Source organism: Babylonia areolata, chromosome 19, assembly GCF_041734735.1.
Source record: "Babylonia areolata isolate BAREFJ2019XMU chromosome 19, ASM4173473v1, whole genome shotgun sequence".
In the NCBI taxonomy this organism is placed as follows: domain Eukaryota; kingdom Metazoa; phylum Mollusca; class Gastropoda; order Neogastropoda; family Buccinidae; genus Babylonia; species Babylonia areolata.
This window is the reverse complement of record NC_134894.1, coordinates 28,473,167-28,489,126: the sequence shown is the minus strand read 5'-3', so window position 1 is coordinate 28,489,126 and position 15,960 is coordinate 28,473,167. Positions and strand designations below refer to the sequence as shown.

The window sequence follows — 15,960 nt, the reverse complement described above, 5'->3', positions numbered from 1 at the left end:
AGGGTTGGGGAGGGTAGAGAGACAGACAGAGATAGAGGAGAGAGAGGGAGGAGGACGGAAGAGAGGGGGGAGAGAGAGGGAGAGGGACAGAGGGAGGAAAGAGAGGGATGAGAGAGAGAGAGGGAGAGAGACACAGAGAGAGATAGCGGGAGAGAGGGTGGGGAGAGAGGGGAGAGAAGGGGTAGAGAGACAAAGAGAGAGAGGGGAGAGAGGGAGAGAGACAAAGGGGGTGGGGGGGGGGAGAGGGAGAAAGACAGAGAGAGAGGGGGAGAAACAGAGATAGACAGAGACAGACAGAGAGAAAGACACACACACACACAAAGACAGACAGATCAGAAGAGAGTGGGGGAGTAAGAGAGAGACAGACAGACAGAGAAAGAAAGAAACAGACAGAGAAAGAGACTAACAGAGACAGATCGACAGAGAGAGAGAGAGAGAGAGAGAGAGAGAGAGACAGAGACAAAGAGAGAGAGACAGAGAGAGAGAGACAGACAGAGAGAGACAGAGAGAGACAGAGAGAGAGAGAGGACGCCAACATACGCTTCCCAAAGATTCAGGCACTTCGTTTATTTCTGTTTTCCTTCTTCGCACATTGATTAATCAATACTTGCACATACAGGATAATCAGTATCATCACATCATCGACATAATAATTCATGTATAAAACAAAACACACACCGCTCTAACGGCAGGTTACCAAGTTGGCTTTATTGCTTTGTTCAAGTACAGGACCGTAGTTCAAACTGTACATCTAAACCCTGAGAGCGACTAGGTGAAAAAAACAACAACAACAAAACATGGAATAAATATCGAGATACTTCAGGGGACTTAAAATCACAGATCTGGTCTTTGTTGTTGTTGTTGCTTTTTTTTTTTTTTTTTTTTTTTCTTCTCCACATTCATAATTTGCCTTTCGAGAGATTATAAATTAACAACAGCTTCCAGACATGGACAAAAGTCACGACCAACAGTGGCCGCAATAGGCTACGGCACAAATTTTTCTTCCACACGAATCCATACATCCATACCTAAATACACAAACAACCACGTTTTTAATCAGTAATAAACTGGAATGCTTCTTCTAGACCCATGTATAGGAGCAACTGGTGAAAATAAAACAGAATCATCATTATTATCGTCATTGTTTTGACGTCATCTGATCATGACGCTTTAGACAGAGTAATGAATGGATGGATTTTAAACAAAATTACGGGTACTACTGATTATGAAGAATGTAAAACTGCAAAGCTCATCATCGATGTCTCGAAGAGGAGTGAAGATTCTGCCCATAAAATCACTGACCAGGAGAAATGAACAGTCTTACAAAAGGACAAGACGACATAATACAAGGAAGACATATCGCTGAAAACAGAAGGACCGTACAGGTATGCGTATGACACAGCCAATGAAATAAATAACGGTGTAATAACAAAAACAGCAACAACAACACTTTGAGAGAATTTCGGGTGAACAGCCTTTCGACAGAGCACCTCAAGAACTGCTGACAGTTGCCTGTACTTCAGCAGTCTGCCTAACCAGCGTGGAATCCAAAAAGACACGTATACATACACAAAAAGAAACTGAAAATGATAGCAAATGAATACAAAGACCTCAGTCAAATACTTTCTGTTCAGATTATTTTCTTTTCAGCTGTGATGATTAACGACGATCGTAAACTTTTCTTCTTTTTTCTGGTCAAAATAATGTCACGTTCAGGTCTATGTTCCTCACGGCCTGTTATTTTCCCCACCTGTGTTGAATTGATGACGACTGTATCATTTTTCTTGTTTATTTACAACTAAATAATGTCACGTTCAGGTGTATGTTCTTTCCAGTACAGATGAATTCTAAACAAACAAAAGCTTCCTTAGTTTATTACAGCTGAATACTGAAAACGTGAAATACGTCGCCTAGATTACTTCATTTACATACAAATCTTGGCACAAATAGCCCTGCTACATTCAGAAACTGCCCCATCTGCACCAAACAGCCTACAGACACATCACCGATACATCACAACCCATACAACATCGCCCACGGCAGAAGTAGAAAAACAAAAGGCACATTCTTGGGAACAAACAGTTATTTCCACAACAACAACAACAACAAAAAACATGTATGCTTAGTGTCATTTGTTATTAAACATGATGCCAGGAAGCACTAAATTACCCGATCAGCCATTTACTCCGCGGCAGTAATAATGTTTGACACAGATAAATTACGGGTCATCCATCTGTGTGGATGAGGACATGCATAAAATCACCGTCATCAAGCAGGCGGTTACGATTACGATAATTTATTGCTCACTCACTCAGCTTTGCCTTGTCTGACGTTTCGGTCATTTAATATTGATAGCGACGGATCACATGAAAGAGTGTGTGTTTGTTTCGTTTTTTCCCCTCAACTCAAAAGACATTTCATTTCAAATTCTACGAGTTGTCAAAAGCTAAAGTTTCACCAGCAGAGCCTTATAAGACATTCAAACGTTATACTCGTTTGCAATGAATTAAATTTAGATAAAATAAATATATTCAGACATATTTTCCATCAAACTTAGATATTAAAACAAAACAAAAAAACTGCATGGCACATAACTTAAGTTTCTCATTCTATCAAGTCTGTCTTTTCTTTTTTCTCAAAAGCAACACACAACAGCCAGTCAGGTCACGTTTCAAAGTAAAATGGACACCTCTTTGGTGGGGTCACCGTTCATAATCATAGCACCAATATTTTGATCCGTTTGTCTGGTTAAAAAAAAAAAAAAAAAAAAAAATAGTGTTCAACGGTCCACGTATGCAGCAGACATGGGTGCAGATTAAGGAAAATAAGGCCCCCCTTGAGCGCTGGCAGCACTGCAGGTCGGTGCTGAGGTATATGCATCACACGTCAGCATTATTGCTTGAGGTGTCCAGTTCCGCAACAGTTTTGGAACACGAGTCATCAGGGTGTTGATTTTCTTCTCTCAGATTCTGAATATAATTATTATAACATGCATGAGATCAGCCAACCAACCGTCTTTGAAGTGAGGGTCTTTTGTATGAATAAAAACAAAATCAGATTAAAATATTTATTTATGATTCTTCTTCTTTAGTCAGCATTGAATGTTAGCGAACAAGCACGCATACAACATAGTCGCTCGCTCTGACCTTTTGTCCACCGGAGGAGGATGACAAAGGGACAGACAACGAGAGTTCAGCATCAGCAGCAGCGTCATATGGAAGACATGCAGGACGGAAGAGTTTAGCACGTGCAACTGCAGGCAGTTTTCTCAGGTAAAAAATCAATCTCACTGATGTCAACATCATTTCGCGCTCTCCTTTCCAAGCAGCATAAAATCGTTCTTCCCTCTACAGTTTGCATTACATACAGCTGAAAACTGCTGTGATTCAGACACTCCACGATATGATGTTCTTGAAAAACAAACAAACAACAAATCAACAACAAAAGTGTTCGATTAAACAGTTTACCATTCATAAAACAATTCAATTTGATGCTCGTATAACAAACTGCTAAAAAACAGTAACAAAGTTCTCAAAACCCGAGTCATTTCGCTTCAACAGACCTTATTTCTTCCAAGCTGGTGATGCAATAGAAATAATTATTGTCCCCACACTTCAGCTGATTTACAAAAGCTTTTTCTTCTCCTGATTTACATAACAGCATACACGAAAAGTTCCGAAACCTACAGATCTTTACAGAACGTTCTTTCCACCAAGGTAAAACGGTAACAGTGGCTTCTATAACGTCAGTTCTCTCTCTCTCTCTCTCTCTCTCTCTCTCTCTCTCTCAGCATCCCCTCACAACCCTGAGATCAGACCAGCCGAGCTGAACGACCGACAAAAGGATCATCAGCAAGAAAGCCCTTGAAAAAAGACTCCTCCTCCTCCTGGGGTTTTTCCTGAAGAGCCAGGAAAACGAACCCATGGACATCAGCGAACCGTGCCCGAAGACGGGGCGGGGCGACTGACAAAAAGGAAGGGAGTGCAAGGGACTCCAAGCAGCTCAAGACCGAAGTCTCCGAGCTGACAGTAAAAAACTAGTTAGACGGGAACTCAGCACGTGACTCATGGCTGAGGCCTCCCCCACCCCTACTAGCTGGGCAGGGGGATCTCCGGGGTCCTGGCCAGAGAGCCGGAACCAGGGAAGGAGGAGAAGTCGGTGGTGGAGGAGGAGGGGAAGGAGAAGGCCGTGGAGGAGGAGGGGAAGGAGAAGGCCGTGGAGGAGGAGGGGAAGGAGAAGTGGGTGGGGGAGAAGGAGAAGAAGCAGTGCACGTCACTGGCCGTGGCCGGGGAGGGAGGGGGCAGGTCGGCCGCCGAGTAGGCCGGAGGGATGCTGCTCGGTCTGGAAGCGGACGGCAAGGTGATGGGGGCCGGGGCTTCCGCTGGGGCGCGCGGGAGCAGGGAAGAAGGGATGGCACACGGCGAGGAGGAGGAGGAGGAGGAGGAGGTGGAGGAGGACCCTGAAGGCGGAAACACGAATCCCGGTGTCCCAGAGGCTGCTTGCTCGGCGTCCAAGCGGCAGCGGTAGTCCTCCAGCTGTCGCATGAAGTTGAGGTTGGGATCGATGACCCGGCGGCGCGAACGCACGTGCTCGAAGGCGGCGTCCAGCGAGAGGTGGAGGGTGCGCATGAGGTAGGCCAGGCACACGGTGGCCGAGCGGCTCCGGCCCGCCTGACAGTGCACCAGGACTCGGCCCCCCTCCGCCTGCACCTCGTCTGTGATACACACGTGAGAGAGTTCGGGTCAGTTTGGTAAACAAAAAAAACAACAAAAAAACTAATAAATGAAACCAAAAAAAAAAAAAAACCCCAACAAAAAAACAAAAAAAAACAAACTCCAAACATCACAGCCACCAGCTACCAATGAACATTGCCACCTCCGCCTCTTCCCAATGAATAGCATATCAACAAACAAAAAAGGTGCAAAAATTCCAAACACAGCCACCACCCACTGATGAACAGTAAACACAACCACCACCCCTTCCCCCGACAAAAAAAAAAGTAAAAAAGAAATCCAAGCACAGCCACCCATACCCATGAACAGTAACACCCTCTCCCCTTACCCAAAAAACAAACACAAAAAATAAAGACTTCCAAACACAGCCACCACTAACCAATGAACACCATTCCACACCTCAACCTCCTAAAAAAACAAACAAAAAAACAAACAAAAAAAACAAACAAAAAAACCCAACTCCAAACCTGACAATCACAACCACCATCCCATATCAATCAACAGCACCCCCCCCCCCCCCCACTCCACACACACACAACGCCCTCTACTATCCAAAACACCTCCACCAAAACATCACAAAAACCCAACTCACCTATGAAACCTGACAAGTCACCCCTCATCCATCAACTCCTACCCACATCCATCAACACTATCCACCTCCTCTCCGTCCCCCACCCACCCCTACTACACTACCCAACCGAAAACACCTCCACGGACGCGCGCCCTCAACCCCCTCCTCAGCCCCCCCCCCCCCCTCTCCCCTCCACACACACACCCCGCCCACCCACAAACCAAATCCCCCAACCCCGACCCAACAACTCACCGATGAACTGGTTGGCCCTGGCGAACCAGGAGGCCAGGTCTGCACTGACGCTGTCCCTGACGGGCACCCGCAGGTAGCGGAAGGCGGAGGGGAAGTGGTCTGGGCAGGAGGCCGACACGTTTAGCAGGGCCGTCACCCCCAGCCTCTCCAGCATCTCCCGCCGGGAGGAGTGCGCCCCGCTTCCCAGGTACAGGTGGGGCAGGATCTCCACTGGCTGGTCGTCGTCCTGGGGTGGAGGGGAAGGAATGAACATGAAGATGATGATTCAATTCATAATGAAAAGATAAATGAATAATGATACTGATAAGAATAGAAAATACTACTACTGCTACAACTGCTGTTACTACTACTACTACTAAGAAGAAGAAGAAAAAGGATGACGATAACTCAATTCATGAATATAAAAAAACATAATTATTACAAAAATTGAATATACTAATAATACTAATAATTATCATGATTATCAACAATAACTGCATCTGCCCCGTTTCGTATGTGATATTTTGTAACGTGTGACGTATAATTATTCAAGTGAGCATTCTTGTTGATATCAGTGAGTGAGTGAGTGAGTGAGTGCGTGTATTGTGGTGTGTGTGTGTGTGTGCGTGTGTGTGTGTGTGTGTGTGTGTCAGTGTGTGTGTGTCAGTGTGTGTGTGTCAGTGTGTGTGTGTGTGTGTGTGGTTTTGCTTGAGAGTGGGCGTGCACATGCACAAACACATATGTATATACAACCTCAGGCAAGTGTGCACCAGGAGCAGTTTGTAAAAGGTTTACTGTCATTCAGTGGTTTATGAACAGTTGCTGTGGTTTTTCATCGTAAGTAAAAAAAAAAAAAAAAAAAAAAGTGTAAGCGCACTGACATGTAAGGAAGCGCCTCTGAGTGGTGCAAATTACATTACGCCAAAGAAAACTCCAAGAGGAAAACTACGCAAAATTTCCCAAGTGGTCTTTAACTTTTTTCGAGAACCCGGTGCTTCAAAACCAACTCGAGATCAATGAATGAAGGAGCGGTACACAACATTAGAAACTTACCACTGTAGTCTGTGTCTGGAGCGCCGCCGTCTCTGGACGTCCCAGGGACAGGGGAGTGAACTGCTGCGTGACACACAGCAAGGGGCAGTCCTGACTAAAGGCATCGTACCCTCCTGTAGAACATACAATATAAATGAAAAATTAATATAAAGTTAACCATGAAAAAAACAAAATGCGCTGTAACGTCAAAGTCTGTCTGTCTCTCTCTCGTTCGCCCCCAATCTCTCCCTATTCCTTTCTCCAAACTTCACCAAACCGAAGAAAAGGTTATATAGGAGCCAGCATAACAAGCAAGTTCTAGGATGAATCCGATAAACTTAAACAGAGTGATGTCCATGAGTACTATACCTTTTTTTTTCTTAATTACTTTATCAGTTGTCAGCAGAGTGCACACACACACACACACACACACACACACACACACACACACACACACACACAAAGCAGAGAGAGAGAGACAACTGCCTGCCCTATCTCACACACACACACACACACACACACACACAAAGCAGAGAGAGAGAGAGACAACTGCCTGCCCTATTATACACACACACACACACACACACACACACACACACACGCACGCACACACACACACACACACACACCACCCCCTTTTCACACCGAATCACTTCACAACGCTGTCCTCTCACAGCGAAAGGTGCCATCAACGCCATGTTTTGAGAAGAACGGCTTGCAAAAGTGATTATTTCGACAGAGGAAGTCAACAGTATCCCCCTGCATGCCCCCCTTAGGCCCGCTCCTCACTACCTCCCCCTACTCGAAGACAGATGAGGCGGAAGGAAGTGGGGGAGAAGGGAGTGAGGAAAGGGAAAAAAGGGGGATGGGCCGGATATTAGTTTGGTTTGGAATGCGCCCAGTCAGATACCTGGGCAAGACAAAGCAAGCGCGCGCGCACACACACACACACACACACACACACACACACACACACACACAGGCAGACACCTGTGGGGCTGAGGCCAAGTCAAGTGTCAGTCATTTCCTTTCTCTGTGAATCCCTCACTTCCTCCTCCTGCAGTTCTCTCTCTCTCTGTGTGTGTGTGTGTGTGTGTCCCTCACTTCCTCCTCCTGCTCTCTCTCTCTCTCTCTCTCTCTCTGATCCCCCACTTCCTCCTGCTGCTGTTCTCTCTCTGAGGGTTAATGTGGGGGCGGGTCCTGTGAGGTGGTGGATGGGGGGACGGGTAGACTGAGGTGAGATAGCTGGGTGGAGGACTGAGGAGAAGGCAGAGGTAGAAGGGAAGGTGGAATTACAGTGAAGAAACCGCACTTTTATTTTCGAGGAAATAGATCCAGTTAAGTTATTGTGTGGGTTTATTTAATTTTATTTTTTTCTTCATCCAGACAGAAAGAGGGAGGCCACTGAGGGGGTTGGAGGTGGGAGGGGGCAGAGGCAGAGAGAGGCTGTACAGTTGCGCGAACGCTGATTGTGTATCACTGATCTCAGTACAAAGCGAGTTTATCAAAGCAACCAACCTCCCAAACACCACACTGAGATAATGGTGCCTCGCTAAAAACTGGAGCAGGAGCAGCAGGGTGGCACACACACACACACACACACACACACACACACACACACACACACCTACACACACACCTGTGTGTGGGAAGTGCAAGGAACGCAGCGATAGCCTTGCCAACTGAGCAGAGCCCGGGCGGAAGTGTGTGTTTACTGTTATGTTCAGGACCGTTGGGCATGGTTATGTTGTTGTTATTGCTGCCCCTCCTTTCTGACTATCGCGGAGTGCGTCCGCACCCCTTCTCAGTCTCTCTCAATAGCGCTTTCCTTCTGAGGCCGGAGTAGGAAGAGAAAGGTATGGACATGATATTCACAGGATGGCTATATGAATGATGATACATGTAGGTGAGCCTACAGTGTTCAGCCCACTGTTTCTGTGGGACTCGAGTTCCAACAATTAGCGCCTCCGCCCTTTGACATGACACAGTACAGGTGTGTCTCTGACTGCTCTCCCCCCCAATCCCCACACCTTCGCCCCCCTTCCCCCACACGGCCAACCCATACCATCATAGTGAACTCTCTCTCTCACTCTTTCTCTCTCTCGCACACTTTCTCTCCGCCATCTTCATATTACTCAGTGTTGGCGCGACATTTATAATGGACCAATTCAGGACTTTTCAGTACAGGTGAAAACTGAGAATATATATATATATATATATATATATATATATATATATATATGTGTGTGTGTGTGTGTGTGTGTGTGTGTTCCTCTCTGTGTGTGTACGTGCTTGTGTGGTTGTGTGTGTGTGTGTGTGTGTGTGTGTGTGTGTGTGTGTGTGTGTGTGTGTGTGTGTGTGTGTAGGCTATGTTCCCTTGTCACATTTTCGGACCATGCGTAAGAGTGCGGCCTGGCCCACATGTGTGTGAGTGGGTGTGTGCATGGCACCCTGCGGGGGAGAAGACTGAAGAATGAGGCAGGCAGGCAGAGAAAGAGAGCCGGGCCGGAGGACGAGATGCAACTGCAGCGCCCGTCGAAATTAGCACCGCCATTCATCCTTCACTGTCAGTGTTGAGTGCCAAACCGCCACTCCGTTCTAGTACGTTCTAGACACACTACTATTACAGACACACTACACCACCTATGTTACACTTGACACAATATGCGTGTAACTGTAAACCCGACTGATGCATATGACTCACTCGTTGTCCCACTGTCTTCTTCCCTCAGTTGAAAAAAAAAAGAAGAAAAAAAAGAAGAACAAAGAACAAAGAAAGAAATAAAAGAAGAAAAATAAGTTCTCAATGACAGGAAGATTGTGCAACTGAGGATTCCCACCGCCGCCGCCCGCAGTCGGCGGAGAGATAAAAAACAAAATATTCCTACGCGACTTTTTGTTTTCACTCGATCAGTCAAGGTTGGCGACACGTCACCATGGTTCCAGCGAACGATATAGTGAAGGCAGCATGTGTGTGTGTGTGTGTGTGTGTGTGTGTGTGTGTGTGTGTGTTGTCACAGTGTCAGCGCGTGTGTGTGTGCATATAATGTGTGTGCATGTGATAGAGAGTGGGGCAGGGGGACAGAGAAGGTGGGAGGGAGGAATGTCAAACGATGGGGGAAGCCGTGGAAATCTGTGTGTAACCTTTGTAAATAATAGAGAAGAGAGAGAGAGAGAGAGAGAGAGAGAGAGAGAGAGAGAGAATAGAAACAGAGAGAGATAGAGAAACAGAGACAAGGGGACAGATAAAGACAGGCAGAGAGAGACAGAGATAGAGACACACAGAAACAGAGAGAGAGTGACGGAGAGAAACAAAGAGAGACAGCCTCCCTCGTCACACACACACACACACACACACACGCCGGTGACCTTCAAGATATTGACAAGGGCTATCGACCGACACCAAGTGCTCGTTATGACGACGCCGGGGACTTGGAGAAAAAAACAACTTTATAATAAAAAATAAAAAAAAAAAAAAAAAATAACCGGCCCACACGCCTTCAGCTTGTCAATAACAGGAAACACCGGTGAGACATGGCGACTGGCTGACTGACGGGCGTGCGGTGTGTCAGTTGCATTGCAGGATGTCAGTTTCATGATGGTCTTGCACGATTAATGAGAACGTATTTTACTCAGTACTGAAGACAGTTCGTCTTTCACTGAACCAAGAGTAAAAAGGAAACTAAAGGAGGAGAAGTAAAATATAGGTTAGGTGGAAGAGAGAGTATTGCAAATACCCATATGTGTAAGCCACTGCACTCACATGGTGCAGGAATTATAATTTTATGTCGTTACACTTTAAAATATTTCAATTATGAAAGAAAGGAAAGAACTGACAAGCAAAGAAAAATCAGTAAAGACAGACAAAGACTGATACTGAGAAGTAAAGATGAACAGTTAAAGTTTAAAGACAGACTATGATAAGCCGTGACTGACATGGAACTGAACGATTCAAAGAGACGACGAGCCATTGACGTTGATGTGTGTGTGTGTGTGTGTGTGTGTGTGTGTGTGTGTGTGTGTGTGTGTGTGTGTGTGTGTGTGTGTGTGCGCGTGCGTTTGTGCGTGTGTGTCTCTGTTTGTCTCTGTGTATATCTGGGTATGTGTGTGTGCGTATGTGGGAGTGTATGCGTAAGTGTTCACAGTGTGCGCACACTGACGTGTTGGTGGGCGGGTACACACGAGCGCGCGTGTGTGGAGTGAGTGAGTGAGTGAGTGAGTGAGTGAGTGAGTGAGTGTGTGTGTGTGTGTGTGTGTGTGTGTGTGTGAAAATGTGTTCCAAAGAACTCAACGAAGCATACACACAACAAAAAAAACAAAAAAAGAGAAGAGAAAGAAGAAGTCGTGTCGAGGTGGCACCCATGTGCCGTTGACCCAAGGGATCAACTGGCCGACAAAGCCCACAAAACGGCACACAGGGACCTCCTCGAAGCCCCCTCACACACACCCCTAAAATGGACTGAGCAGCCAGGCGAACGGTCTATTTGCCATGCTAATAGCCCCCCCGACCCCACGCGGGACCCCCCGGCGGCCAAGACTTAAGCCCCCAGTAAACACTGAGCAACCCGCCCACCCGTATACCTTACCTATCCACCTACCCACCCCCACCCCAACCCTCTTGTATTGATACAGTCAATCTACATTCATTTCTCGCACCTGTTGCTGGCTCGGACAGTACAAAATTAATTATGTCAATTCTGGGCCAGAACAGAAAGAAAACAAGTGAAAGATAAGCCTCCAGAGGGGGTCCCGTTTTTGAGAGAGAGAGAGAGAGAGAGAGAGAGAGAGAGACATATATATATATATATATATATATATATACAGAGAGAGAGATACAGAGAGAAAGAGAGAGATACAAAGAGAGAGAGAGAGAGAGGGGGGGGGGACGACCCCATTTTTACGAAGAAGAACGGAACACATAAGGGTTATTTTCATCCTGCCCTAATAGAAAGAAAAATATAATAAACACCCAATACAAAAGACATAACATTACAATGAAAACTTAAAAACCAGCCAAACAAACAAACAAAAACACAGCAACACAGAACCTTTGCATTAATATTATTTACAACAGAGGCTTAAAAGAGAGAGAGAGAGAGAGAGAGAGAGAGAGAGAGAGAGAGAGAGAGAGATGAACGGAAATCTTGTTTATACTAAAAACATACTTGCAGAATCATTGTCTCTAAAACTTAGTATCACACGACTGTCCTTCTAATACATCCTCTTTCTCTCTTTAGTCCCCACTATACCCCTGACAAAGGAAAAAGGTCTCGCCACTATCTTTCCACACCTGTAAGCAATCACAGTTTTGATCTGGTGAAAGAATTATTGGACAACATTTTCATTCCGCCGTGTGATTTATTTTAGATATAATTTAACAGGACCAGGGGAAGGAGGAGGGGAAGGAGGAGGAGAAGGGGGGTAGTGGGTAGGGTGAAGAGGTTATAAAAGGCAGGACATCCGGAACGATTTCACTAGCCAGCCGATTTTTTTCCCCTAAAATATACGCTTTCGATATATCAAAGTAAGCTAAAAATGCGGAGTTAAGTTGTCTGCATCCTGCACAAAACCAGAAATAAAATTTTAAAAAAAGAAAAGAAAAAAAAGGGAGGGGCGACGGGGTGTTTCAATGACTTGTCAACGACAGACAGTAGCAGGATTCTTTTTTCTAACCCCCCCCCCCCCCCCCCCCCCCCCCCCCCCCCCAGTTAAATTTCAAACTGTAAAGAAAAAGAAAAGAAAAAAAAGAAGAAAAAAAAAAAAGATGGGGATACGTTTTTTGTGGTTTCCATCACAACGCGGACTATGTCGTGTCCTTAAAACGGCAGACAGTGTTTTCTGCATTTTTGCTAAAGCTATACATAGTGACAAAAATTGTAAATTACTAGCTAAAATGGGGGGTTGAAAGCGGGCCGGGGAGATCACGGATTTCCGATAGCGCAGTGGGCGGAGATGGAGAACAGATTGCGACAGAAACTTTTTTTTTCTGTCTTCCCCACCTAGAATCATCCCATCTCTTCGTTGTTGTTTTTTTCTCTCTCTTTTCGTTTTTCTTCTCCTCTACCGTTTCTTTCATACAGAAGGGGTCTCTCCTCTCGTGACCCTATCTCCAAAAATGGGATAACGAAGGAAAATACCTCACTCGCAGCTCGCTGACACACGAATGATGGAGATCTCAACAATCTTTACTTTAAATTCTAGGTATTATAAACGGAGCATATTCTTTGCGAGATAAAATTGTTACTGTGAGAGGGCAAGGGTTGTGGAAGAGATTTTTGCCACTTTTTTTTCCATACTTCCCGACTAAGCTCAAAACTCAATTTATAGTCGGTTTGAAGTGCACGCTCGTGTATGTGAGGAGAGCGAAGAGAAAGGATATCCTGCCAAGTCCCAAGAGGGGGAAAAAAAAGAAGAAAGTTACAACAGTTTGACCGAACATTTAATGTCTGGAAGGTTTAATTCAACGCAGAAAGCCTGACAATACCGCAAACGGCTGCTTAACGTGACATGGCAAAACGGCTCAGCAACACGTACGGTACAAAAACAGGTATATAACACAGGGCTATTCAATATGACGTGCTGTTAACATAGTTTCAGTTACACTGAACATTGCATGCAAACGGCTATATATATATACGGCATACAAATGGATACAGAACGTGGTTACACACTTTGTGATTTTACATCCCTCTCTTGGAAAGAGCAACACAACATTACACACACACACACACACAAAGGACTAAATATACAACATGCCACACAAACAGCCAACACACTAAACACTGAGTCCCCCCACACCACAGAAAGCACCACCACTGACTACTGACTCACCCAAAAGGTAGAACACCTGGTCCAGTGACACCTGCTGACGCAGACTCCTCAGCACAGAGCACAGGTTCGAATCCCTGTCGGCCTCGGAGCTGGAGCTGGGCAGGTGGTCGGCAGTGCTCTGGTCGTAGACCACCACCCGCCCGTAGCCTCCTCTCTGAAGGCGGCCCCGCTTCTCCTCATCCACCACGATGTTCTCCAGGGCCACGAAGCCTCCGGACCGACGCTTGAGGATGGGCGGGCAGTGCACGTTGACGGCGCCCAGGATGTGGCCCGTGTTGTAGGCCATGAAGGGCCGGCAATCCACCACCAGAGTTGGACCCGCCACGCCGCTGTTGTCGTCGTTGTCGTTGTTGTGGCCACAGTTCTGGCCGGACAGAAATGTGGCCAGAGTGTCTGTGCTCACCCCTTCCACTGTTGCGCTTCCTTCCATGGTGTGTGGCTTCCTTGCTTTGATGTTGGTCTTCTTGTTATTATTCTTGTCTGTGAACGTTCGTCAGCCGTTGAGTTCTTTGGTTTCAATCCAGAAGAAAAATATAATGTAAAACCAAATGAAATAAAGCACGATGATTTTGTTGAAGCGAACGCAAAGGCACAAAGAGGTGAGATGAAGTAACACAGCTAACGTTGCACCTTCTTGCTCCACTACCCAACTATTTATACTTCCACTGTTGGTTCGGTTCGTTTCACTCCACCACGATTCTTTTCTGGAGTGTGTGTGTTTGTGTTGTATGAACAGCAACGCGCGTTCGTGGTTGTTAGAAAACACTACTATCACGCTCAGCACGTGGGCACCTCGTTTTATAGCTCACAGTTTGTGAATGAAACTACGTCACACCACTACGTTTCCGCCCGCCGCGCGGCACAAAGCTCTTCAGTTCCCGGCTGCTGATTGGACAAGCTATATTTGGGCATTGCTAACGCATCCCACACTTCGCGATAAGATTTAGTTCTAAATGTTTCTAGATCGTTTTTACGAACTGACCGGCACAAAGAAACACGTTCTCGTTGTCAGACTTTTTCGAGTATAAAGAAAACAATAAAAGCCTTTCTAGAAGGAATCAATGGGAAAACTATCCAGTTTAGCTCTGTGTGTGTGTGTTTTTTTGTTTTGTTTTTTAATGCTGTAGGTGCAATTCATGGCGCAAGAAAATGACGTAGCCATGTATGGGAAATCCTCACGTCACAAGGCTGCGAGGGAGCGAAGGGAAAATTTCCGCCTCGCTGTGTGTGTGTGTGTGTGTGTGTGTGTGGATGATGACACTGACACAAAATGAAATGTCAATAAAGAAAAAACCGGTTTCCCAGCGAGCGAGCGAGAGAGAGAGAGAGAGAGAGAGAGAGAGAGAGCCGCCGAGAAGGCACGCCCTGTATGAACACTTGTGTTGGCTCACATGACAAGAAATTAAAGACGACACCCTACCCCTCCTTCCCCCACCTCCCTACTACCCCCCCCCCCCCACCCCCCAACCCCACCCCCTACCTCCTCCTCAATCCTTTCTCACTCCACCTTCGCTCTTTTGTCACTGTGTGTGACACTACTGGCCCTTTTTATTTCTTCCCCTGAAACGGCGATGACATCAGATTCGGTTCTCAGTCTGGTTGGCTTTGTTGTGTTTGGACGTTCCCGTTTCAATTCTGAATGTGTGTGTGTGGGTGGGTGGGCTCTGTGTGTGTGTCAGTGTGTGTGTGTGTGTGTGTGTGTGTGTGTGTGTGTGTGTGTGTGTGTGTGTGTGTGTGTGTGTATGAGAGAGAGAGAGACAGAGAGAGAGACAGAGAGAGAGAGCATATTACTGTTGCACGAGTGTGACCGGAGTGTGAGTGTGTGTGTGTGTGTGTGTGTGTGTTGTGGAGAGTCAGTACTATGACTTTCAAGTTGGCAGACCAACAGATGTGCATTATTCAGTCATGGTGACTTATAGTCATTGACAAATTTTGTCATTGACAAACACCACCCACAATTATGCTTTGTTAAAAAAATCAGTCCATGTTCAGGCTCGTGAACAACAATTGACAGCTTGTCTCTTCAGCCGAACGCGGATTCATACATACATGAACTCAGGAAGCCAGTTATCTAAATTAACAGACTACTGTAGGCCTACAATACAGTGAGGCCACTATATGATTATGTCAGTATGTCCGTCGCTGCCGGAAAATGACACTAGTGACGCAGTAGCAGCTGCATGGTGGTAGTCTTTAGCGTCTGGTCCAGGTCAGATTTCAAGTTGACAGTGACTCGCAACACAATGACTGCCACTGAGAAACATAGACACAGGCTGCATGGTTCGTCGTAGGGTGCCACCCACGCTTCAGTTCATGATGCAAGCCCCTAGTCACATGTCAGTTGCACCTTAATTCGTCACGTGATGAAGGGTGATAGTCATACTGGCAAACTGACTGGGCGTGACTGACGTCGCTCGCTGAGAGATCGTATCAGGTGCTGTCAATGACTGAGTTCAGAATTGGAGCGTGGCACACAGACACACGTATTGGAAGTGGGGCTGCTCCGGTCAATCCTTTCTTCGGTGTGTGTGTGTGTGTGTGTGTGTGTGTGTGTGTGTGTTT

General features: G+C 46.1%; 1 protein-coding gene across 1 annotated transcript; it reads right to left on the bottom strand.

Moving 5' to 3' along the window:
• Positions 1-2,604: 2,604 nt before the first annotated feature.
• LOC143293590 (dual specificity protein phosphatase 1-like) lies at positions 2,605-14,169 on the bottom strand. Its single transcript, XM_076604654.1, has 4 exons — positions 13,399-14,169; positions 6,589-6,701; positions 5,557-5,782; positions 2,605-4,714 (listed from the first exon to the last, which is right to left on the bottom strand). The coding sequence occupies exons 1-4, from the start codon at positions 13,826-13,828 to the stop codon at positions 4,092-4,094; spliced, it is 1,392 nt and encodes a 463-aa protein (XP_076460769.1). The 5' UTR covers positions 13,829-14,169; the 3' UTR covers positions 2,605-4,091.
• Between the last annotated feature and the right edge of the window lie 1,791 nt (positions 14,170-15,960).